General features: G+C 38.1%; 1 protein-coding gene across 15 annotated transcripts in view; it reads right to left on the bottom strand.

Annotated features, from left to right (window-relative positions):
- Positions 1–27,314, bottom strand: part of LOC132397252 (focal adhesion kinase 1) — a 545,830-nt gene that overhangs the window by 160,578 nt on the left and 357,938 nt on the right. For all 15 annotated transcript variants that reach the window (XM_059975823.1, XM_059975834.1, XM_059975802.1 and 12 more), the window contains 3 exons: positions 26,014–26,131; positions 21,014–21,044; positions 6,634–6,686 (listed from right to left, as the gene is read on the bottom strand). In XM_059975823.1, coding sequence (XP_059831806.1) covers positions 6,634–6,686; positions 21,014–21,044; positions 26,014–26,131 — 202 coding nt within the window. The remainder of the gene's footprint in view (positions 1–6,633; positions 6,687–21,013; positions 21,045–26,013; positions 26,132–27,314) is intronic.

Raw genomic sequence — 27,314 nt, 5'->3', positions numbered from 1 at the left:
TACCTAAGAATAAGATGCCAAGCTGACAAAGCCCCTACATAGGATCAGATTGATGTTCATATTTTAAAACATGACCAAATATTTTGTCAAGTGATGCCTACAATATGCTAGATATGCATTTTGCTAATAACTATTAAATACATTACGAGTTGTCTGAATTTTAAAATATCAAATGCTGTTAAGTTTCTTGATGTTCATGGTCATTAGGTATTCATTACCTGCTGAATATTTCATAACTAGAAACAAAATGGGGGAAAATGATCACCATACTTGTCCCCTATATTACTCATATCTGCTCTTGACTTAAATTGGATACATCAATGTTGCAATTGTTTTCAGCTTGTATCCTAGGACTTGGCTCATTAAGGCATTCATAGATTCAGGTTCCACACACTGGAGACATAGAACACAAAAACCTTGACTGCCTCTCCAGTGCAGTACTGAGGATGTGTTGCTGTCAGAATTCCTGATCAAATGTTGAACCAAGGCTCCTCTGCCCACTGAGATGGACGTTATAAATCCATGGACATTATTTTGAAGTACAGTTGCAAGAAAAAGTTTGTGAACTCTTTGCAGTTATCTGGTTTTCTGCGTTAATTACTCATAAAATGTGGTCTGAATAATTACACATAAAATCTAAGTTACAATAATAGGTAAACACAATCTGCCTAAACTAATAACACACGAAAAATTGTAATTTTCATGTCTTTATTAAATACATTGTTTAATCATTCAGTCCAGGCTGAAAAAAGTATGTAAACCCTTGTATTTAATAACTGGTAGAACCTCCCTTAGCACCAATAACCTGCACCAAACATTTCCTGTAGCTGCTAATTAGACTTGCTCAATGGTGAGGGGCAGTTTTAGACCATTCCTCCATGCAGAACTGCTTAAGTTAATCAATATTTCTGGGATACTTACATGAACAGTACTCTTCAGGTCATACCATAGCATTTCAATTAGGGTAAGCTCTGGGCTATGACTTCGCCATTTCAAAACACAAATTTTCTTCTTTTTGTACCATTCTGTTGTTGATTTACTCTTGTTTCGGATCACTGTCTTGTTATATCATCCAAGTTCTATTAAATTTTTGGTGATGGACCACTATTCTGACATTCTCCTATAAAATGTCTCGATACAATTTTGAATTCACTGCTCTCAACAATTGCAAGCTGTCCAGACCCTGAGGCAACAAAGCAGGCCCAAACTATGATACTCTTTTTCACAAAGCTTCACAGCTGGGATGAGTTTTTGGTGTTGGTGTGCAGTGGCATTTTTCCTCCAAACATAATGGTGTGCATTTCTGCCTAGAAGTTCAACCTTTGTCTCAGAACATTGTCCCAGAAGTTTTGTAGAAATCCAGGAGTTCTTTTGCAAATTTGAGACATAGAGCAATTTTATTGGTTATCTCCATGGTGTCCTTCTGTGAATATCATCTTTGTTCAGTGTTTGATTTTTATCGCAGACATATGAACAGAGACTTTATCAAGTTCTAGAGATTTCTGCATGCTTTTTGCTATTACCCTTGGGTTCTTTTTCACCTCTTTCAGCATTGCACGTTGTGCTCATTTTCATTTCATTTTTCAATCTTTTTATTGATTTTCAAATAAGGAATATACAAATCAGAGGAGTTTAGCAAACAGATAATACAAAAGACATATAAACAGCAATAAAAAACAGAAAGTATATAATGTCAAAATCAGATAGGTAAAATGTTACACTGTTATATATACAATATTGTCAAAAAAAACTACAACTCCTCATAGCAATCATAAAAAAAGATTGGAAATTTTATTTGATAAAGGGAAAAAACCCCACTAAACTAAAACAAAAAAAAAGAAAAAGAAAAAAGAAAGATTAGGCAGTCCAATTGAGGATAAAATTAGAAAAAAGAGAAAGAGGAAAAGAAACATCCTTCCAGTCATCTCCGAACCTTCACAGATAAGGATTTTCCCAAAATAGAACAAAGAAAAATAAGTAAATAATAAATCAGATCATGTGAAAATATTGAATAAAGGGTCGCCAGACTTGTTCAGAATTAAAGGATGTATCAAATGTCCAGCTTCTAATTTTCTCCAAGCTTAGACATGACATAATGGAGGAGAGCCAATAAAAAACAGTAGGTGGATTAGATTCTTTCCAGTGTAGCAAGATAGCTCTCCTAGCCAGTAAAGTTGAAAAGTCTATCACATGTTGAGCGGAAGCAGACACTTTGCTTGCTTCCTCTGCAATAATCCTAAAAATTGTGGTAAGTGAATTGGGTTGAACACTCACATCTATAACTTTTAGATAATATTCCAAACACATCCCTCCAAAAATTGTTTAAGCTTACACATGACCAAAACATATGAGTTAGAGTAGCCACTTCTATGTTACATCTGTCACAAATAGGACAAAATATTAGGAAAAATATGCACCAATTTATCTTTGAACATATAGGCCCTGTGTACTATCTTAAACTGAATTAAGGTATGGCGTGCGCAGATAGGTGAATTATTGACTAGATCGGGGGTCGGCAACCCGCGGCTCCCGAGCCATTTGTGGCTCTTTCACCTCTGTGCTGCGGCTCCCTGTGGCTTTGGGAAATAATTGGTCAGTATTTAATTAAAATGTATTTTATGTTACTTTGTTAGCTTTTGAAATGTAATTCTAAATTTGAAGATTATGGTGATCTTGTACAATCTAAGTGTGGCGACACATTTCCTGGCACATCCGAAACGGCTCACAATTAGCCAGCATTCCGGCTAAGGGAGATAGCCTACGGGGGTTTGTGAGTACGCGTCTTTTGCAGCATCTGCGTCCATGGGGGCTGGGTTGAGGGAGGCTTAAAAGCAAGGCTGTTTAGTTCGAATAAAGTTATTCGACTGCAGTTTACTGACTGCGTGAGCACACCGCTACAACGTGTTTTTATCGCTGGCTGTCCAGAGGGGAGGTGCTGAAATGCTTTGTCGCGTGTCTGGAAGAAGTGAAAACTTTCCTGGGCAGCAAAGGGCTCACCTTTCCTGAGCTGGAACAGCCAGAGTGGCTGGAAAAGCTACACTTCATGGTAGACATGACAGCGCACCTGAACACACTGAAAACAGCTCTTCAGGGGTAAGGACTTACAGCCCTACACATGTTGGAGGATGTTTTGGCATTCGAGCGCAAGTTGACAGTGCTTGCCAGAGATTTACAGAAAGGCACATTGTCTCACTTCCCCAATTTGAGAGAGTTCAAACAAGGTCACGACATGAAAAATTCGGAGTATTTACATTCTGCAATCATCGCAATGCAAACATCGTTTGGGAAATGCTTCTGTGAGTTCAGAGAGGAAAAAAACACATTATCCTTCCCGGTCACTCCCCTAAGCATCGATCCATCCCTACCGAATACGACTGCATTGTCAGGTGTGAGTCAACCTGACCAAGTATGATAAATATTTTAATTGCCTATTATTTTACGTATATTCATATGTTTTCATTGTTCAGTGAAATAGTCCTTTTATTTTTCAGGTTGACAGCTGGCTGACGTTATTTTTGGTTTGCTGCTGGCGGCAAATTTAAGTTTAGCGTTTTTCATAAACACAAGAAGGACTCAAATAGACGTTGAGTATTTTACTTAAAAGTAACCTTCAACCCAACATCTTATTTTCGGAGTTCAAAATGTTTTTGTTGCATGCAGAAATGTAATTTCGTTTTCTCTGCAGGAGCTCATCAATTTCATAAATGCAACACATTATAGTTTGTTTATACATAGCATAAAGGCAAAACAAAACGTTGTATGCAGTGTTATTTCATTTTAAATGTCAGACGGGTTTTGCGGCTCCCAGTGTTTTCTTTTCTGTGGGAAACGGGTCCAAGTGGCTCTTTCAGTGGTAAAGGTTGCTGACCCCTGGACTAGATAATAAATTTTACTCCATTGATTATCTGAAAATGAATGTTGAAATTCTACTTCCCAGATGCGTTGAACCCTATCATTAGGCGACATGCCAGCATTCCTTAACTGTTTATAAATGATAGCTATGAATTGTTTTTGAAAGGGTTTAAGCTGAAAAATCGCATAAGCCAAATTTAAAGAGCAGGCCAAGGAGTAATTTGGTAAAAAATCACGTAAAAATTTCCTAACCTGTAAGTATCTGAAAAAAGGTGTATTAGAGATATCATATTTATCCATTAACTACAAAAAAATATATTAAACAGTCCTGTAAAAACAAATCTAAAAAAGGTTTTATTCCCTTAATTTTCCATGTTAGAAAAGCCTTATCCAAAGTTGATGGTTTAAAAAAGAAATTAGAATAAATATTATTAGAAAGTAGAAAATCATTTAATTCAAAAAATCTACGAAACTGAAACCGAATTTTTAAAGTATGTTTAACAATAAGGTTGAGAGCTTGTCTACTTATTCTGGAGAGCGAAAATGGAAGGTGAGCTCCTAATAAAGAAGCTAACAAAAACCTCGTTACTGAATTTTCCTCCAACTGTAACCATGAAGGGTGATCTTGGTCATCTATATCATAAATCCATAAAGTAATATAACGAATATTAATTGTCCAATAATAAAATCTAAAGTTTGGTAAGATCAGTCCTCCATCTTTTTTTGGTTTTTGCAACGTTGTGCTCTTGGTTTGATCTTTGCAGGTTGCCTACTCCAAGAAAGAGTAGCAACAGTACTGAATTTAGAAATGCTTTTGTAGCCTTTTCCAGCTTCATGCATTTCTATCATTCTTCTTCCAAGGTCCTCTGAAAGTTGTTTCAATCAAGACATAGTGCACATAAACGGATCTTTCTTGAGAAGAACAGGCTCCGTCAGTAACCTGACTTTGTGTGTCTCTTTTATAGGGCAGAGCACCTAGACAACTCACACCTCCAATCTCATCCTATTGATAGGAACACCTGACTCCAAATAGCTTTTGTAGGTGTTACCCTAGCAATTCATATACTTCTTTTTGTACCCAAACTATGATGGTCTGTTCAGTTTTGATGAGAAGTAGCACAATTGCTTGTGTGTTATTAGTTTAGGAAGATTATATTTGTCAGTAATTGTGTCAGATGAAGATCAGACCACATTTTATGAGTAATTATGCAGAAAACCAGACAATTACAAAGGGTTCACAAAATTTTTCCAGCAATTGTATATAGGTTATCTCTATAATTTTGGTCAATATTTAACTTGAATAAATATAATTTTAAACATAAATGATACTATATGCCTTACTGCAGATCATGCTGCGCACAAACAGGGTGCCGTTGCACCTCCTTCAATGAAATGGCGATGACACTTTAATAATTGTCAAGTTACTTGGAATGTCCTTGGATCATGAAAAGTGCTAAACAAATGAAATCTTTCCTTTTATTCTTCTTTATCCTACCAAGTTGCAACAAACCTAAACAAAATTTAGAATGATGTTTGGTGCAATTAATGCCCTCAGCTTTGCCTACATTTTGTAAGAGGTACAATCTTAATCTGATTAAAAGGTACTACTGCTTGGAAATTATATTTTTTCAAACTTCATAAGGGCTTAAAGGCGCAAGAGTCATTGCAGTCCACTATCAACTCCATGGACATCCTATAACAGAAAACTGAAAATAATTCTTACACAAGAAGTTCTTTCACATCCAATATTAGGCCTCATCGTCATTTTAACACTGAGGTCACAACACACAGCTCACTCTGTGCTTTGACTGAAATTTCAATGAACTTCTATTTGTTCTCAGTTGACTGACATTTAACATTCATCTGTGATCGACCTGAAAATAGGATGGAGCCCCTGTGACATTCAGAAAGAATACATTTTTTATGTTGATTTCAACTTAACAGAGTTAAAAAGGCCTGTGGCTTACTGAGTCTAGCTTTTATGCCAACTTAGCAACCAAACATTTAATTTTAATCAATGCTTTTTGCTACATCATAAATAACATAGGTACTCATTTCATAAATCTGTTAAGCCACAACCTTATGGAGCAGAATTTAATGTTGCAACAATTTCAAAAGATTAGATGAAAATAAGTTCCTTTGTTGGGGTAAAACAGCTGGTGAAATGAGTACTGTATTAACAAGCAAAGAAATCTTTAAATATAAATTTCAGTATGATGTAGTAGGAACCTCTTAACGTCATCAGGTTCAACTCATTACTTTACCATCTGGAAGACAAAGGGCCTAATTTTAAAATTCTAATTCCAATGTTTTTTTCCAATCTGCACCTCTTTAAGAACTTATAAGATTTGCAATATAATAACAAAAAGAAATTTGTAATTATCACACAGGAGCTGATGTTACACCAACTTTTCAGGCACAACACATTATTGGTGATGCATTGAGAATTCCCTTCCTGTGAAAGACCAATCACAATGGGCCTTTTAGGTGTGAAATAATTAGCATAATATGGAATTGTTTATGAGCCAAGTTATATTTTGTTTCAAATGTAAATTGATGTGCAAAATACTAAGCCACATGCTTCAAGAAATCTGTTTAATTTAAAGCAGCAGAAATGATTAAGGTTTGGAATTTATTTTCCCCTTGTCCACAAATTCCTTAGTACAAAATGCAAAGATACACCTTTAAAAACTTGAAAACACAAAGGAAATGTATAATTTCACTCTCTGCATGAGCTTCTACATCCCACTAAAAGTGACAAGTTTCAAACCTTCATCTTACCTGAGACTGAGACAGCCCGAGTCCTCAATCCCTGCTTTTCACTATTTGACAACCTGAAAAATGAATGTGTAAAATGATCAATATTATGCATTTTCAGCAATCTCTGCAATGAGTTCATTCCGCATACCTAAGGGTTATTTACAATAATTGCACAGGATTCGACCATTCCCTTTCAGGGGGAGGGAACTTGCTATAAATGGGAGCTACCATTTTAAAGTTAGAAGGATGCACCATGGCAAACACATAATGTCTATCACTGTATACACAGGAATTAAATATAGTTAAGTTGAAACTGAACATGGAGTTGTTGGTTGTGCTTTTAAGTGTAGTTTTAAAACATAATTCATACATTTATGATGAACATCCAACCATATTAACTCAGGCCAATACAGTATTCTGTTTTCTGACAGCCATATTTTTAGAATTTAAATTTCTAAAGCAAGCAAAAAAACAGGAGAAGACAAGCATTTAAATATGTTCATGGTAACACAGTGCTGCTAACATGTCAGCTTTACAGCAACAATAAGTGAAATGGGTACAGCAGTGAGAAAAATTGTTACTTTCTGCAGGAGAATACAGTATATCAAGATAGCTGGCATCAGTAGTATCTAATGAAGTAAATATAAGCTGAATAAAAATATCAGCAAAGCAAACTGGACATCAAGAATCATTAACAGGCAAAAAACTTTCTTTTCATTAAAAAAATCAGACAAGAATTGTAAGATAAAAACTATATTTGAATTCAATGTCAAATCATGTTGAAAAAGAGAAAAAGCAATTGAAAGCAAAGAAATGAGAGCCAAAGCAACATTGAAGGAGAGGTTGTTTACTTGACACCACTATGTCAGGGTAATGACTTCTTCTCTGTAGGCTACCTTATTATTTGAGATAAGGCCAATCAAAAGAGACTGTCAGAAAATTTAAGTAGCAGATTGGAGCTGTGGATGGCGACACAGGCAGGGGTGTACAGAGAGTAAAGGAAGGGGCTTAGGACACAGCTCTGAGGAGCTCCTATGTTGAGGGTTAGAAAGGGCAGAAGTGAGGGAGCCCACTCTCTCAGCGATCTAACAGGAAGTCGAGGATCCAGCTGCACAAGACAGGGTGAAGGCTGAGGTTTCTGAGCTTCTTGTCAAGCCTGGAGAGAATTATGGTGTTGAACGCTGAACAGTAGTCAAAAGAACAGCATTCACACATAAGAATTCTTCTTCTCCAGGTGTGAAAGGACAGTGTGTAGAGCTGTGGTTATTGCATTATCTTTCGCTCAATTGTGTCGGTAGGCAAATTGTAGGGGATCCAGTGTGGGTGGAAGCGTGCTGCAGATGAAGTCCTTGACCAGCCTCTCAAAGCATTTGCTTATTATTGAGGTGAGTGCAACAGGACGCCTGTCATTCAGACATGTTAGCCTGGTCTTTTTAGCTACAGGAACAATGGTGGATATTTTGAAGCAGCAGAAGCACTAACAGTAAAATTTTCTTTATTAAAGATGGAGAGAGATCTGATAAAACAGAAGAGCAAAGTACAAGGTTATCATGGAACAGAAGGATATGAAAGCACTAGAAAAGCCACAGAAGTCACTGAGAAACATTGCCAAGACTGTGTGATTTCCAGATTGGACTGTTTTCTTTGGAATAAGTGAAAACTGGTAAACCAAATCAGAAGGAGTAGGCTTATTTTAATTTCCCAGCCCAAATAAGGATATACATAAAATGAATGCCGCAAAGTCCACCTGATTGATTTCTGAGATGCTGGGTTTGTTCCATTAAGAGAGTTAAGCAAAATTGGAATATACACACCAGTTGCATTCCAGGAGTTTTTTACAATATGATTTCCTGCTGTGGATATAGTCAATGCGAGACAATCCGAGAGGGTGGATAGGCAGGTGATAGAGAAGGGATGCACTCAACTTGATGGTTTGAAATGTGTCTATTTTAATGCAGGAGCATTACGATCAAAGCAGATTAGCTTAGTGTGGATCAGTACTTGGAGATATGATGTTGTGGCCATTACAGAGACTTGGATGGCTCAGGGGCAGGAATAATTACTTTGAGTGCCAGGCTTTAGATGTTTCAGAAAGGACAGGAAGGGAGGCAAAAGAGATGAGGGCACGGCACTATTGATAAGAGGTAGTGCCACAACAGCAGAAAAGGAGGAAGTCATGGAGGGATTGTCTACAGAGTCTCTGTGGGTGGAAGTTAGGAACAGGAAGGGGTCGATAACTCTCATAGACCACCCAATAGTAACAGGGACGTCGAGGAACAGATAGGGAGACAGATTCTGGAAATGTGTAATAATAATAGGGTTGTCACGGTGGGAGATTTTAATATCCCAAATATTGACTGGCATCTCCCTAGAGTGAGGTGTTTAGATGGGGTGGAGTATGTTAGATGTGTTCAGGAAGGTTTCTTGACACACTATGTAGATAAGCCTACAAGAGGAGAGGCTGTACTTGATCTGGTATTGGGAAATGAACTTGGTCAAGAGTCAGATCTCTCATTGAGAGAGCATTTTTGGAGAAAGTGATTACATTTCTATTTCCTTTACTATAGCATTGGAGAGGGATAGGAACAAACAAGTTAGGAAAGCATTTAATTGGAGTAAGGGGAAATATGAGGCCATCGGGCAAGAACTTGGAAGCATAAATTGGGAACAGATGTTCTCAGGGAAATGAACGGAAGATATGTGGCAAATGTTCAGGGGATATTTGTGTGGAGTTCTGCATAGGTACGTTCCAGTGAGACAGGGAAAGGAAGGTAGGGTACAGGAAACATGGTGTACGAAGGCTGTTGTAAATCTAGTCAAGAAGAAAAAAAAAGTTAATGAAAGGTTCAAAAAATTTAGTCATGACAGGAATCTAGAAGATTATAAGGCTAGCAGGAAGGAGAAAGAGATTAAGAGAGCCAGCCAGAAGGGGCCATAAGAAGGCTTTGGTGGACAGGATTAAGGAAAACCCCAAGGCATTCTATAAATATGTGAAGAGCAAGAGGATAAGATGTGAGGGAATAGGACCAATGAAGTGTGACAGTGGAAAAGTGTGCATGGAACCAGAGGAGATAGCAGAGCTCCTTAATGAGTACTTTGATTCAGTATTCACTACGGGAAAGGATCTTGGCGATTGTAGGGATGACTTACAGCAGACTGAAAAACTTGAGCATGTAGATATTAAGAAAAAGTATGTGCTGGAGCTTTTGGAAAGCATCAAGTTGGATAAGTCACTGGGACCGGATGAGATGTACCCCAGGCTACTGTGGGAGGTGAGTGAGGAGATTGCTGAGCCTCTGGCGATTATCTTTGCATCATCAATGAGGATGGGAGAGGTTCTGGAGGATTAGAGGGTTGCAGATGTTGTTCCTTTATTCAAGAAAGTTGAGTAGAGATAGCCCAGGAAATTATAGGCCAGTGAGTCTTACTTCAGTGGTTGGTAAGTTGATGAAGAATATCCTGAGACGTAGGATCTATGAACATTTGGAGAGGCATAATACGATTAGGAATAGTCAGCATGGCTTCATGAAAGGCAGGTCGTGCCTTACGAGGTTGACTGAATTTTTTGAGGATGTGACTAATTACATTGACATAGGTAGAGCCGTAGATGTAGTGTATATGGATTTCAGCAAGGCATTTGGCAAGGCTTATTGAGAAAATAAGGAGGCATGGGATCCAAGGGGAAATTGCTTTGTGGATCCAGAACTAGCTTGCCCTTAGAAGGCAAAGGGTAGTTGTAGACGGGTCATATTCTGCATGGAGTTGGTCGCCAGTGGTGTACCTCAGGGATCTGCTATGGGACCCCTACACTTCGTGATTTTTATAAATGATCTGGATGAGGAAGTGGAGGGATGAGTTAGTAAATTGCTGATGATGCAAAGGTTTGGGGGTGTTGTGGATAGTGTGGAGGGCTGTCAGAGGTTACAGCGGGACATTGATAGGATGCAAAACTGGGCTGAGAAGTGGCAGATGGAGTTCAACCCAGATAAGTTTGAGGTGGTTCACTTTGGTAGGTCAAATATGATGGCAGAATATTGTATTAATGGTAAGACTTCTGGTAGTGTGGAGGATCAGAGGGATTTTGGGGTCTGAGTCCATAGGACACTCAAAGCTGCTGTGCAGGTTGACTCTATGGCTAAGAAAGCATACCATGCATTGGCCTTCATCAATCGTAGGATTGAATTTAGGAGCTGAGAGGTAATGTTGCAGCTATATAGGACTCTGGTCAGACCTCACTTGGAGTAGTGTGTTCAGTTCTGGTCACCTCACTACAGAAAGGATGTGGAAGGATGTGGAAACCACAGAAAGGGTGCAGAAAAGATTTACAAGGATGTTGCCTGGATTGGGGAGCATGCCTTATGAGAATAGGTTGAGTGAACTCAGCCTTTTTTCCTTAGAGCAATGGAGGATGACAGGTGACCTGATAGAGGAGTATAAGATGATGAAAGGCATTGATTGGGTGGATGGTCAGAGTCCCAGGGCTGAAACGGCTAGCATGAGAAGGCACAGTTTAAAGGTGCTTAGAAGTAGGTACAGAAGAGATGTCAGGGGTAAGTATTTTTACGCAGAGAGTGGTGAGTGTGCCGAATGGGCTGCCGGTGACAGTGGTGGAGGGCGGATACGATGAGGTCTTTTAAAAGACACTTGGACAGGAGCTCAGAAAGATAGAGGTCTATGGGTAACCCTAGGTAATTTCTAAGGTAAGGACATGTTCGGCACAGCTTTGTGGGCTGTGCTGTATTGTGCTGTAGGTTTTCTATGTTTCCCAGCGTAGTGTGTCTTACAGAATTAGGAATCAATTGTTTCAATATAAAGATTCAGCTGTGAGGACAGAGATAATTTTCATCAAGAGAAAAATTTTTAAAAATGTACTTCTCAAAGCGAAACAGGATCCACCATTGAGTATTTCAAACAATTAAGCTGGATTTCTTTCGATAAAGAGCTTTGAGACAATGAGATGCATGCCTGCAAATGCCAATGAGTGGAAATGTGGGGTGTGCAATATGATGGGTGGCTCAGGCATTTACAGGGGTTTCATGGACATCCTTGGTTAATGATAAAGGCCCATGGTATTACAAAAAAAGGCTGGGAATCCCTGGACTAATGAAGGACTGATATTTGAAAGAAATGGTATGTGAATGATGGGCAATATGGAACCATTAGGTATTACAAGTTTGCACTTCAGAATCAGTTGCTGAGAACATTTAAAAGCTAAAATATTAAAAAAAATCACAATATATATATTTAGTGAATTAAGGTGGCATTGAGGTAAAAGAACAAACTGAATGGCTGAGTAGGTATGAGGGGTTGAATGGCCTACTTCTGTTTAAATATAAGCTTTTAAGAGAACCTTCACCAGAAAGCTGCAATACTTCCAGAAGGTAGCTCAGCACCACCTTCACATCATTTAGGGATGAGCAATAATGGCTATCAGAGACACTTAAATGCCAAGAAATTAGTAAGTTAAAAAATAGGAATGAAACTGCAAATATTTTTTTAAAAAGATTGTAAGACATTTATAAGCAAATAAGACAATTTTGAAGGCAACAATGACTTATGTTAAAGAAAAAATTGTAATGGGGAATAATAATGTTGAACCATTAAGTAATTATTTTACACACATGTTGACAAAGAGGAATCAGAAAGCATTCTACAAATAATTCAGTGCCAAATAGTTAATAAGAATGAGCAACTTGCAATTAATAATAAAGAAAAAAGGACTAGAGAAACTAATGGATCTAAAAGCCAATAAATGCCTTGGATCCTACCACCTATGTGCATGGGTTCTAAAGAAGTGGCTGTAGAGATTCTAGCTGCATCAATAGTAGTGACTCAATACATTACATCCAATCACAGTCTTAGATGTTGATAAATTTGTTGTTTTGCGGCACCAGAGCAGTATAAACATGTAAAGTTACTGTGGACTATGAAATAAAGAAATAATTCAAAAGACAAATCACAAGGCAGTGTTCACAGGTCTGTGGACCATTCGGAAATCTGATGGAAGTAGGGAAGAAACCGGGTTGTGTGTGGATCTTCAGGATGCTGTACATCCTCATTGATGATAATAACCAGGTGGAGGGCGAGGGCCCTTCAAGATGGATGCTACCTTCTTGAAGAACTGCCTCCTGAAGATATCCCTGATGGTTCAGAAAGTTGTGCTGTACTGGTGGAACTGGCTTAGTCTACAACCCTCTGCATTGGAGGCTCCAAATACAAGATGTAATGCAATCCAGAATGCTCTTCACCGTACATCTATAGAAATAGTCACGGGGATAGATGGGCGATTCTGATGACATGAAAAGGAAACCTGGATGGTAGTTTGACTCCCAGGTGCCAGGGTCGGCGATGTTTATGAACATGTCCACAATATCCTGAAAAGGGAGGCTGAGCAGCCAGAAGTCATGGTACATATTGGTACCAACAACATAGGCAGGAAAAGGGAGGAGGTCCTGAAATCAGTATACAGGAAGTTAGGAAGGAAGCAAGACCTTAAGGGTAGTATACTCAAGATTGCTGCCTGTGCTATATGACAGTGAGAACAAGAATAGAATGAGATGGCAGATAAATATGTGGCTAAAGAATTGGAGAAAGGGGCAGGGATGCAGACTTCTCGATAATTGTGACCTCTTCTGGGCAGGTAGGACCTGTACAAAAGGTCTTGCACTTGAATCTGAGGAGGGGCAATATTCTTGCAGGCAGGTTTACTAGAGCTGTTGGGAGTGGTGTAAACTAATATGTCAGGAGGATGGGAACCAGTATGATAGAGCTGAGGATGAGCCAGCAGCTTTACAGGTAGATGATAGATGTAACATGAATGTAAGGAAGGACAAGCTGATGCTCGGGTACAAATGCAGACAGAGCAGAGATAAATTGTACTACAGAGGCAAAATTCAAAAGGGTGAAGAATGCAAGACTGAACATGCTGTAATGTGCTGTGTTTCTATGTTCTATGTAAGGGTGAAAAGGTGTAGGATTGAGATTGCAAAGGAACTGGAAAAGATATGTAAGAAGGTAATAACATAACTGTGGGTGACTAAAATATGCAAGGGGATTTGGGAAAATCAGGTTGGTGTCAGATCACAAAAGAGGAAATTTGTTGAATGCCTACAAGATGGCTTTTTAGAGCAACTGTGGTCAAGTCTACTCGGGGAAAGGCTAACTTAGATTGAGTGTTGTGTCATAACACAAGTCTTATTAGGGAGCTTAATGTAAAGGAACCCTTATGAGACAGTGATCATAATATGATTGAATTCATACTGCAACTTGAGAGGGAGAAGCAAAACTCACATGTATCAGTATTGCAATGGAATAAAGGGAATTACAGAGGAGTGAGAGAGGAGCTCACCCAGGTGTATGGGAGGAGGATAATGGCAGGGATGGTGGTAGAGCAGATGGCTGAAGTTTCAGCAATATTTCACTGGGCACAGGATAGATATGTCCTACAGAAGAAGTTGTTCTCAAATGGCAGGGCTAGGCAAACTGTGGCTGACAAGGGAAATTAAGGACTGCATTGAAGCCAAGGAAAGAGCATATAAGGTAGCAAAAGTGAGTGGGATGTTGGATGATTGGGAAGTTTTTTAAAATCCAGCAAAAGGCAACTAAACAAGCTGTGAGATGGGAAAAGATTAAACATGAGGACAAACTAGACAGTAATATAAAGCAGGATACTAAAGTTGTTTTCAATTATATAAAGAGTAAAAGAGAGGTGAGAGTTGATATTGGACCACTGGAAAATTATGCTGGTTAGGTAGTAATGGGGGACTAAGAAATGGTAGATAAACTTAATGGATACTTCGCATGTGTCTTCATTGTAGAAGATCTGTGAGTGTCAGGGAACAGGAGTGAGTGCCATTGCTAATGCAAAAGAAAAAGTGCTGGGCAAACTCCAAGGTCTTAAGATGGATAAGTCACCTGGATCAGATGGACTGCGTCCCAGAGTCCTGAGAGAAGTTGCTGTAGAGGTAACTGATACATTGGTCATGATCCTTCAGGAATCACTTCAAATGTGATTTCAAATGTCACGTCACTCTTTAAGAAGGGAGGAAGGCAAAAGAACAGAAATTATGGGCCAGTTAGGCTAACCTCAATGGTTGGTAAAGTGTTGGAGTCTATTTTTAAGGATGAGGTTTCAGGGTACTTGGAGACTAATGATAAAATACGTGAAGGTCAGCATGGTCTTTGTGAAGGGAAATCTTGCCTGACAAACTGGTTAGAAGTAACAAGCAGGGTGGACAAAAGAGTTCAGAAAGCATTTGATAAGGTGCCACACATGAGGCTGCTTAACAAGATAAAAATCCTATGGCATTATGGGAAAGATACTGCCATGAATAGTGGAATGGCTGACAGGCAGGAGGCAGCAATTGGGAATAAAAGGGCCTTTTCTGGTTGGCTGCCAGTGACCAGTGTTGTGCTATTTTTCATATTGTTTGTCAATAATTTCGATAATGAAATTGATGGCTTTGTGGCAAAGTTTGCAGAGGATACAAAGATAGGTGGAGGGATAGGTAGTACTTTAGAAGTAATGCGATCACAGCAGGACTCAGACAGTTGGAAGAATGAGCAAAAAATTGGCAGATGGAATACAGTGCTAGGAAATGTCTGATAATGCATTTTGGTAAAAGGAACAATAGTGCAGATTATTATCTAAATGGGGAGTAGTTTCAAACATCAGAGGAGCACAGTGACTTAGGAGTCCTCATGCAAGACTCCCAGAAGATTAATTTACAGGTTGAGTCTGTGGTAAAGATGGCAAATGCAATGTTCGGCATTTATTTTCAAGGGGAATAGAATATAAAAGCAAGGAGATAATTCTGAACCTTTATAAGACACTAGTCAGGCCGTACTTAGAGAATTGTCAATGGTTTTGGGCTTCATATCTCAGAAAGGATGTGTTGTCATTGGAGAGAGTCCAGAGGAGGTTCACAAGGATGATTCTGGGAATGAAGGGGTTAACATATGAGGAGCATTTGACAGCTTTGGACCTGTACTCATCAGAATTTAGAAGAATGCAGGGAGATCTCATTGAAACTTACCAGATGTTGAAAGGTTTAGATAGGGTGGATGCAGACAGGATGTTTCCTATGGTGGAGGTATCCAGAACTAGAAAGCACAGCCTCAAAATTGAGGGGTAACCTTTTAGAACAGAGATAAGGAGGAATTTTTTAGCCACAGAGTAACAAAGCTGTGGAATGCTCCACCACAGACTGTGGTAGAGGCCTAGTCTGTGGGTATCTTTAAGGCAGAAGTTGATGGCTTCCCAATCGGTTAGGGCACTAAAGGATATGGCAAGAAGGCAGGTGTATGGGGTTGAGTGGGATCCGGGATCACCCATGATAGAATGGTGAAGCAGAAATAAACAGGCTGAATGTCTTATGGTCTAAATCTATAGAACTTTTGATGAAAAACCAAACCTGCTCAAACTCTGAATGATGTAGAGCTGCTGATGTGCTTAATTAACGATTGCATTGAAGAGTTGAGCCTCGGATAGACCATCCAAGATGTTGACATGCAGGAACTTGAAGCCGCTCACCCTCTAACAAGGACTGGCATGTATCCTCCCGACTTCCACTTCTTGAAGTCAACAATCAAATCCTTAATCTTGTTGACATTGAGTCAGCAATTGCTGTTGTGATACCACTGAACCAGCTATCTCACTCATACACTGCCATCTGAGATTTTACTAACAGTGGTATCATTGGTGAACTTATAGATGGCATTTGAGCTGTACATAGCCTCACAGTAATGTATGTAGAGAGAGTAGAGTAGTGAGCTAAGCATGCATCCTTGAGAGGTGCCCATTTTAATCATCAGTGAGGAGGAAATGTTACAACTGATCAGTCATTGATCCTTTATAAGAACATATTTTTTCTTTTATTTATGGGTTGAAAGGAATGTATCAGCATGAATCAAGAATTGATGAACTTAATAAAAACGGAATAAAAGAATAAGCAGGTCATTCTCATGCAATAAGGATAAAGCTAATCAGAAGAAACATGAATCATTGCTTGCATCTCAGTTGATTACAGTTTTCTTCACTAATTAAGGTGACTGTACCAACTCTAACATATCCAAGATTTTCAATGATTCAAAGTGAGGTTAGAAAAAAAAATCAAAGAGCCGGTTGCAAAAATGTAAGAAGGAGGAACAAACGTAATGAGAGCAGTCATTAAATAGAGTTAAGTGTGGGCAGAAGTGTAATAATTCTGCAGGAATAACAGAAAACAATTTAAATATTATATGTATGCTCTCCTACATGAAACAGTGCAAACAGGAAGCCAGGCAGTACAAAGACTAAGTATAAGAAAAAGAAATTCTAAAATTCACTAACCTCTTCGAGAAAGAATTCCTTTATCAAATTATCAAGTTTATTGATTTACAATAACAATATTGTTGTTTATTGCTTAAATGACTGGAAAATTGCAAGTATCACTCCACTATTTAAGAAGGGAGGTAGGCAGAAGAAAGGAGGCTGTAGGCCAGTCAGCCTGACTGTAGTGATTGGGTAGATAGAGTCAATTATCAAGGATGAGGTCTTACGAGATACTTGGCGGTACACAATAAAATAGGCCAAAGTCATCTTGGTTTCCTTAAAGGGAAATCTTGCTGTCAAAACTATTGCAATTCTTTGAGGAAATAACAGGTAGGATAGACAAAGAAATTAGTCGATGTAGCTTACTTAGACTTTCAGGAGGCTTTCGACAAGATGCGCAAAAAAGCCCGTGTAATACAGAAAAAATGCCTGCATGGATCAAAGATTGGCAGACTGGCAGGGGCAAATAGTGGAAATAAAGGGGGCCTATTCTGGTTGGCTGTTGGTGACTAGTGGTGTTCCGCAGGGGTCAGTGTTGGGACCACTTCTTTTCAAGTTATACGTTAATGATTTGGATGGAGGAATTGATGGCTTTCTAGCCAGGTTTTTGGATGATACAAAGATAGGTGGACGGGCAAGTAGTGCTGAGGAAGCAGTGAGTCTGCAAAGGGACAAATTGGGAGAATGGGTGAAGAAATGTCAGATGGAATATGGTGTAGGGGAGTGCATGGTCATGCACTTTGGTGGAAGGAACAAAGGAGCAGACTATGTTCTAAACAGGGAGAAAATTCACGTATCAGAGGTATGAAGGGAGTTGGGAGTCTTGTGCAGGATTCATGAAAGGTTAATTTGCAGGTTTAGTTGGTGGTAAGAAAGACAAATGCAATGTTAGCATTCATTTCGACAGGACTGGAATATAAGGGCAAGTATGTAATGCGGAGTCTTTATAAGGCATTGGTCTGATCGCACTTGGAGTATTGTAAGCAGTTTTAGGGCCCTTATCTAAGAAAAAGTGTGCTGGCATTGAAAGGTTCACGATACTGATTTCAGAAATGAATAGATTAACATACGAGTAGTGTTTGACAGCTCTGGGCTCGTATTCATGGGAGTTTAGAAGAATAAGGCTTCTCCATATAACCATATAACAATTACAGTACGGAAACAGGCCATCTTGGCCCTTCTAGTCCTGCTGAACGCTTACTCTCACCTAGTCCCACTGACCTGCACTCAACCCATAACTTTCCATTCCTTTCCTGTCCATATACCTATCCAATTTTTTTAAAATGACAATATCGAACCTGCCTCTACCACTTCTACTGGAAGCTTGTTCCACACAGCTACCACTCTCTGAGTAAAGAAGTTCCCACTCTTGTTACCCCTAAACTTTTGCCCCTTAACTCTCATGTCCTTTTGTTTGAATCTCTGCTACTCTCAATGGAAAAAGCCTATCCAAGTCAACTCTATCTACCCCCCTCATAATTTTAAAATACCTCTATCAAGTTCCCCCTCAACCTTCTACGCTCCAAAGAATAAAGACCTAACTTGTTCAACCTTTCTCTGTAACATAGGTGCTGAAACCCAGGTAACATTCTAGTAAATCTCCTCTGTACTCTATTTTGTTGACATCTTTCCTATAATTTGGTGACCAGAACTGTACACAATACTCCAAATTTGGCCTTACCAATGCCTTGTACAATTTCAACATTACATCCCAACTCCTAAACTCAATGCTCTGATTTATAAAGGCCAGCATACCAAAAACGTTTTTCACCACCCTATCCACATGAGATTCCACCTTCAGGGAACTATGCACCATTATTCCTAGATCACTCTGTTCTACAGCATTCCTCAATGCCCTACCATTTACCATGTATGTCCTATTTTGATTAGTCCTACCAAAATGTAGCACCTCATACTTATCAGCATTAAACTCCATCTGCCATCTTTCAGCACACACTTCTAACTGGCCTAAATCTCTCTGCAGGCTTTGAAAACCTTCTTCATTATCCACAACACCACTTATCTTAGTATCATCTGCATACTTACTAATCCAATTGACCACCCCATTATCCAATCAATAATGTATATAACAAACTACATTGGACCCACTACAGATCCCTGAGGCACACCACTAGTCACCAGCCCCTAACGTGACAAACAGTTATCCACCACTATTCTCTGGCATCTCCTATCCAGCCACTGTTGAATCCATTTGACTACTTCAATATTAATACCTAACAAATGAACCTTCCTAACTAACCTTCCATGTGGAACCTTGTCAAAGGCCTTAAAATTCTTCTCATTGAAACCTATCAAATATTGAAAGGTCTGGAAAGAGTGGTTCTTGAGTGGATGTTTCCTATAACAGGCAAGTTTAGGACTAGAGAGCACAGCCTCAGAATAGAAGGATTACCATTTAGAACAGAGGTGAGGAGGAATTGATTTAGCCACAGTGTAGTGAATTTGTGGAATTCACTGCCACAGAAAGATGTGAAGGCCAAATCGTTGAGTATACTGCATTTAGAGTTTGATAATTTCTTGAGTAGTCAGGGCATCGAACATTACGAAACAAGGCAGAAAGAAGAGTTGAGAGGGATAACAAAGCAGATCTGATGGGTTAAATGGCCTAATTCTGCTCCTGTATCTTATGGTTATTATAGGCATATAGCTGCCACAGAAATTAGCTTTTTGCAGCAGGAGCAAAGTACATTACAAGATGAGGACAAACATTAATTTTACGGGATGTTGCAGTGGGAAACTTTTCCTCAGGTTGTCCTTCCTCATCTTATATTCTTCAGGCACCCTTGTGAACATTTGCTCAATCAGATGCCTTTGGTATTTCAATGACATATCTTCCATGCTTCTAAACTCCAGAAAGTAGATACAGTTACCAACCAATGTTCAGCCAATATTGTACATTGGTGAAATTACCCCAATAGTTCACAACCCACTATAACTGTGGAACTGTAATGCCATCAACCCATAAAACCTAGCACTACCCAAAACTACATTTTGCACTCTTCCCCTCCCTCAATCTTGCACCAGTGTCATTATGGTTACTTCATTTATTTTGCACATGTATAATTTTTGTAATTTATTTTGTTTGTTGTAATCTTGCAATATACTGTGCTTTCTCTGCAAAAAGCTAATTTCAGTGACATTTATATACTGTATAAGTATGTCTATGATAAAACCAATCATGATAATTTTGATACGAGTTCCTTCACTAAGAGGCTAGTGGATCTTATAAAGTTCTGCCCAAAAGGTTGAAAGTTATGATTTTCTATGGGGAGCTAAATATATTTTGCTGCAATTTTCCCTAGCCTTATACTGGTTAATCACCTCTCAGGTTAGGAACCAAATCAGATATAGTTCGATTTCAGAGAAATGTTTTGATTTCAATGATGTTGTAAAGCAGAGGTTTTGGAAACAATGCAAAGATTCTTTGTTTAACAATGATTCCGTTTACTTTTAATATTTTCAATTGGTGTTTGTTCAGACAAATTTAAAATACTTCAACCTTAATAGCATCTGAATGAATGGGATATCAACTTAATGATAAAATCAATGACTAATTTAACAAAGGACAAAATTCTACCCTGAGCTTTGCCTTCTGTAAGGGGCATTTCATGACAGCTAGTATGAGTCAACACTCTAGTTGTTGCTTTTCTGAGGCCAATGAAAAATTGGCAACTTTTGTTGGGGAATTAAAGAAGGATCTTCCATCTTTCTCCCACTCTAACTTTTTACATGCTAATAATAACTTCACTTAAATTGCAATTATTTGGCTGTGAATTGCTTCAGAGTGTACGGAGGGTATGAAGACATCATGATAATGCATCTTCTATTTTTTTCTTTACTGTCCTTACTTACCATGAGGTATTAGAAGCACTGGGAAACCTGGGAACCTAACATACTTCCATAGCTTTACAACCAGATTCATTTCTACCAGAATTTCAGAAATTGCACTTCAAGTTACTTTAAACACTATCATGCAGAGAAATATTCATTCAGTAAAAATGCATCAAGCCAACAACTTATTAATTCAGATAACAATGCAAATTACTTGAAGCTCTAATGCTTACTTACTTCGGTAAGGAAGGCAAGGCACGCTCTCCTTCTGTGGAAACAAAGAAATAAATTTAACCATATTAACAACTGCATCCACCATCTTTACTTGCAATTTAATGAATTTTTAACTAAGGCAGTGAACATTATATTAAAGTATTAGGGTATAGAACTGAGAATTCCATAAGACACCTGGTAATAACTGCTGGCTTATTTCTGGCCAAGAAAAGCTTGAAGTAGCACACCAAACGTTATTCACCTAGTCAAGCTGAATCTATGAACATGATACAGTAGTTCATGAAGAAACTGAAGTGGAAATCATACTTTCAAATTAAACATTCATTTCAGCCATTTTGACCCTGGAATTCATGACAAAAACTCTTAATTTCGCTTTTGATTGCATTGCTGCTAAATTTGATTTCTGATGAAATTTGGTCATGTTAAACAATTTCTATGATAGGTTATAGATTAACCATGTTGCATCAAACAATTTTCACAATTTAGAGGAGAAGGTTCAAGTTATAAATTCAGAACACTGCGGGAGCTGATACTGCTATTCGTTTCTTAACACTGATGGACTTCTCAAAGCATGAGCAGCAAATCCAACCATCCACACTTAATCTCTCTGCTGTTCCTTGCGCATTACAGCTTTTGAATTGGGGACTTCCTGTCTCTATGACAGAAATAAAATGTGATTTTATTTTTTCTTAATCTAAAATTGTAAAAGGCATCCTGTCAGAAAGCTTGGTCATTCTAATTATAAATGCATCATTAGAACTACCATCAGTCAGATTATTCTGTATTTTAAGATTTTTTTTTTGTTCCAATACCAATTATTACTGGTCTTATCTTTTAGACTTGCTTCATCACATTTTGCATATTTCTTTCTGGGAGGAAACTGAAGAACAGTTACATTGTGCATGAATCCAACTACATACAAATCATAAGCTAAGATAGAATACAGAGAAAACTACTTTCCCTGCAGTGACTTCTAAAAAAACTCATTTCAAAAAGATAGGAATTTTTCCACATGTACATATAAATTAATTATGAAAGGGAGGTTTTTGAAGACAGAAGACTTAAAACATTAATTGTGCCTGAAAAATATTTATTGTGAGTGCATGTAAGCAAGAAGGAGGCATTGAGGAAGTTACAGTGATCGAAAACATTGGAAAAATAGCTGCTTCAGGATTGCTGAACCACTACCCAGATGAATACCAAATCAGCTGCGTAAAGGTTTAAAAATCAAATTAAAGCCTATATGGAAATTATTTAGATGAATACAAAACCAGTTGTTTAAACTAATATCAAGTTCAAAAATCTAATTAAAGCTCATCTGTGCAAATTGTTCATTTCTGGAAACTCTTCTCTAAATATTTGCTGTGAACTTATAATGCAGTCTGCTTATTGTAGATATTTGAAACCGTATTTGGACTTAGAGGAACTATAAGAAATAAGTATTATGTCTTAGAAAACAATCAGTATCAGGTTTATTATCACTGGCATGTGATGTGAAATTTGTTAACTTAGCAGCAGCAGTTTAATGCAATACATAATCTAGCAGAGAGAAAAAAATAAAATAAAAAAATAAGTAAACCAATTATGTATATTGAATAGATTAAAAAACGTGCAAAAGCAGAAATACCGTATATTAAAAAACAGTGAGGTCATGTCCAAAGATTCAATGTCCATTTAGGAATCAGATGGCAGAGGGGAAGAAGCTGTTCCTGAATCACTGAGTGTGTGCCTTCAGGCTTCTGTACTTCCTACCTGATGGTAACAGTGAGAAAAGGGCATGCCCTGGGTGCTGGAGGTCTTTAATAAAGGACGGTGCCTTTCTGAGACACTGCTCCCTAAAGATGTCTTCGGAACTTTGTAGACTAGCATCCAAGATGGAGCTAACTAGATTTACAACCTTCTGCAGCTTCTTTCGGTCCTGTGCAGTAGCCCCTCCATACCAGACAGTGATGCAGCCTGTCAGAATGCTCTCCACAGTACAACTACAGAAGTTTTTGAGTGTATTTGTTGACATGCCAAATCTCTTCAAACTCCTAATGAAGTATAGTCACTGTCTTGCCTTCTTTATAACTGCATTGATATGTTGGGACCAGGTTACATCCTCAGAGATCTTGATACCTAGGAGCTTGAAGCTGCTCACTCTCCCCACTTCTGATCCCTTTATGAGGGTTAGTTTGTGTTCCTTCATCTTACCCTTACAGAAGTCCACAACCAGCTCTTTCGTTTTATTGACGTTGAGTGCCAGGTTAATGCTGCAGCACCACTCCACTATTGGCAAACCTCATTCCTATATGCCCTCTCTTCACCGCCTGAGTTTCTACCAACAATGGCTGTATCATCAGCAAATTTATAGATGTTATTTTTAGCTATGCCTAGCCACACAGTCATGTATATGCAAGGAGTAGAGCAGTGGGCTAAGCACACACCCCTGAGGTGTGCCAGTGTTGATCATCAGCAAGAAGGATATATTATCACCAATCCACAAAGATTACAGTCTTCCTATTAGGACGTTGAGGATCCAATTGCAGAGGAAGGTATAGTGGCCCAGGTTCTGCAACTTCTCAATCAGGATTGTGGGAATGATGGTATTAAATGCTGAATTAGAATCAGAATTAATCCTGCATGGGAAGACATCCAACCATGAAGCATTTTGCAGCTATCTCCCAGATTTTTCCACAGCATTATCTTCTCATATCATTTAAAAACAGTTTTTCAAAGTTAGATTAGAAAAAAATCAATAATCATTACGTTCTGGTTTAAATGGGGAACAAGAGGGTGAAGATTGTCTGGCTAGTGGAAAATACAGCATTATAGTAGATACTTCTACAATACAGCAGTATGTACTATAGAATGCTTAATAAAGCCTTTTCATTGAATTAACTACAGATTTCATCAAATAAGAATGTGAAATCTATCCACAGTACTTAGAACAGTACGGTACAGGCCCTTCAGCGTGCAATGTTGTGCTAAATCAAATTAGTAATTAAATGGCCAACTGAACTAATCCTTCTTGTCCACATAATGTCTATAGCGGCGGCATCGTAGCATAATTGTTAGCACAATGCCTTACAGCTCCATCGACCCGGGTTCAATTCCCGCTGCAACCTGTAAGGAGTTTATACATTCTCCCCTCTCAAGACTAAATTTGGTGCAACATCTCTGTAATATCTTTCTGTAAACACCACAATGTAAACACCATGGTCCTGAAAAACGTTGTTTCATTTTTACTATGTACTGTACAGCAGTTATGGTCAAAATGACAATAAAAGTGACTTGACTTGACTCAAGCAAAATTCAACTAAGGTATATATTGTGCACTCATTTCACAAGGTCTCATACAAAGTCTATTTTCTTAGTTCTCCACTGCACACTCATCATTACAACATCCTTGGTCTCAAATCATCCTCCATTAAATGACAGGCACATGTCTGTTGACATTTTCATGAAATACTGAAAATGTTTTTTCTCCCTCTATAACAGGGGTTCCCAACCTGAGGTCCACAGACCCATCGGTTAACAGAAAGGGTGCATGGCATAAAGAAGATTGGGAACTCCTGCTGTAGATGATAGAGATCGAACAACAGGAAGCATTTCTTTATACAGTAAGTTGTGGACATATGGAACAAACTACCTAGTTGGGTAGTTGGGAGTAGTACCTTAGAGACTTTCAAATCTAAACATGATAGTTATTTCAACACACTATGTGAAAAGGAATTTGGCAAGTTTTGTTAGGACGAATGGCCTGTTCTTGTCAAAAACATTCTAATGGATTGAGAAATGTGCAAATCATACAAAAAAGTTGCTCTGTATAAGCAATTGAGCAATGCAAAAGACTGGAAATAATGGAAATCCTGACAGAACACTGAAGCATATTTTGTTAGCATAAACATGGAAACTGATCATATACCTGGGTGAAATATTACTAAGAGCCACTATGAAGATGGAGAGATATGAAAACAAAGAATTGTTTCTTATACTAGGTTGTGTAAACAGGGAGAAAATCTGGAAGCACACTGTCCATGATTGAATTCTTAGGTTTTGAGCAAAACTGCACTTGCTCATTGATACTAAAAAAGAAATACTGGAGAATGATGGTGAGGCTGACCTTAACAAAGGTTTTAAAAAAACTGAGGAACACAAAGATTTACTGTACAGCATGTGCATAAATACAGAGAATGGCAATTATGATTTAATAACCTTGGTCTTGTGGCAAATTCGGTTGGAATGATTCCATGAGCATTTGTCACACTTACGTCAGAACATTTTTACTCATCTTGATCACAAACGCTTAAAAAAAAGCATGAAATGTCACCATCAATGATGATCAGCGGTACCAAATAGATTAAAGAAAAATTATGTAACATGTACCTTGCAACTAACCTAGTCACCAATATTTACCCAAGTATGAAGAGCTAATACAAATGTATAAACTTTATGCAACCAACAGGAAATGAAGCATTAAGCTGAAGCCAATGATGTGTAACAAAAAATAAATCATTTACATTCCCTAACACCAAACATGCACACTTACTAATCAACAGCTGTGAAGTAAAAGGTTTTAGAATGAAGCAAGAGTTTCATAAAGCATGAATTAAAATAAACAGTGATTAAGTGTACACTATTTAATTCTCATACTTACAAAATTATAGGAATTAAATCTTTAGAAATGTGTAAAAATATAAGTGTACATTTCTAGTATCCACTATTGATTAATGATGCACCAATTAGTGTTTCTGAGGATATTATTGATATTCAGTTTCTGTTGATATGCAATATATCTTGGAAAGCAATTTTAACATAAGTTGGCAAAGCAGAATATTTGGAAGATATCTGAAGTATCATGAACCTACAAAACAAATTCTGTTGAACTTGCTATAATTTCAAATTTTAACAATATCATCCATTTGCTGAAGATTAGTTATTTTTCTTCTGAAAATTATCTTAAATGTAGTTCCTAATTATCACCTGTAGATTAATAAAACAGAGAAAACATTTGGACCTACCTTTTTGGGACCTGATAATGAATGACTGCACAACTCCATTCACAAGACGGCAATAACCATCTATCAAGTCTGCCATGTTTTCTGCGATGTTCAACGATGGAGTTGTTATGGTCAAAGGCTGAAAATAACACAAAGTTATGTAAATGTATGGTTTATGCCAACAGTTTGATGTCTTCAGATGAATCAAATTCTGTTCAAAATGTCAAATTTGAAAATATCAATGTATCATTACAGCCATAAAAATGGAATGAGATTTTACCAACTTCTGTCTCTGTATGTGCACCAATTGCCAACAACTTTATGAGTGATTTCCTCCACAAGGACCACAATCTAGTTTGTTCTGGAGGCTTGAATGTCTCAATGATCTAGAGAGCTACGTTGGCTGGAGACAGGGCTTTATGCTTTGGCTCCTGGTGGTGTCACCCATGCCAGATAGGTCAAAGGGTAGAGGCCATACTAATGGTGGTCCATCTGTCCTCCAGTTTCAGGGGTTCAACTCAGGGCCAACAACCCTGACTGGTTAAACAAAATTGTTATGCAAACAGCAAGGAAGAATCCTTCTACGTCTCAATGTGACGGCATTCCTGAGTCTTCACCTGGAACTTGCTTGACCAGCGGTAATGAAAACTGAGAGGAAGCTACCGACACGATGAAAGAAGCCTTGAACACCACCAGAAATGGAGTACCTTCACTGTTGCTATAAATGGCAGCGGCGTAACAGGCAGTAAGTATGAATGGTTTGACAAATAAGCAGACATGAACTCTATCTTCCATTATGCAATGTCAAAGAGTGCAATTCAATGTACAGTGGTGCTAGAAAGTTTGTGAACCCTGTAGAATTTTCTCTATTTCTGCATAAATATGTCATAAAATATGATCAGATCTTCATGGAAGTCCTAAAAGTAGATAAAGAGAACTCAATTAAATAAATTAAAAAAACATTATACTTTTATTTATTGAGAAAAAAATGATCCAATATTACGTACTTGTTGGAAAATATATGTGAATCTTTGCTTTCAGTAAATGGCGTGACCCACTTAAACAGCAAGAACTTAAACAAAATGTTTCTGGCAACTATTGATCAGTCTTGCACATCGGCTTTGAGGAATTTTAGGCCATTCCTCCTTACAAACCTGCTTTCATCTCTGGGATGTTGGTGGGCTTCCTTGCATGAATTTGATTGCTTCAGGTCCTTCCACAACATTTCTACAGGATTAAAGTCAGGACTTTGAGTTCGCCATTACAAAACACAAATTTTCATCTTCTTAAACCATTCCATTGTTGATTTGCTCTTGTCATTT

This window comes from Hypanus sabinus, chromosome 1 (assembly GCF_030144855.1).
Source record: "Hypanus sabinus isolate sHypSab1 chromosome 1, sHypSab1.hap1, whole genome shotgun sequence".
NCBI lineage: Eukaryota > Metazoa > Chordata > Chondrichthyes > Myliobatiformes > Dasyatidae > Hypanus > Hypanus sabinus.
This window is presented reverse-complemented; position numbering and strand designations above follow the sequence as displayed.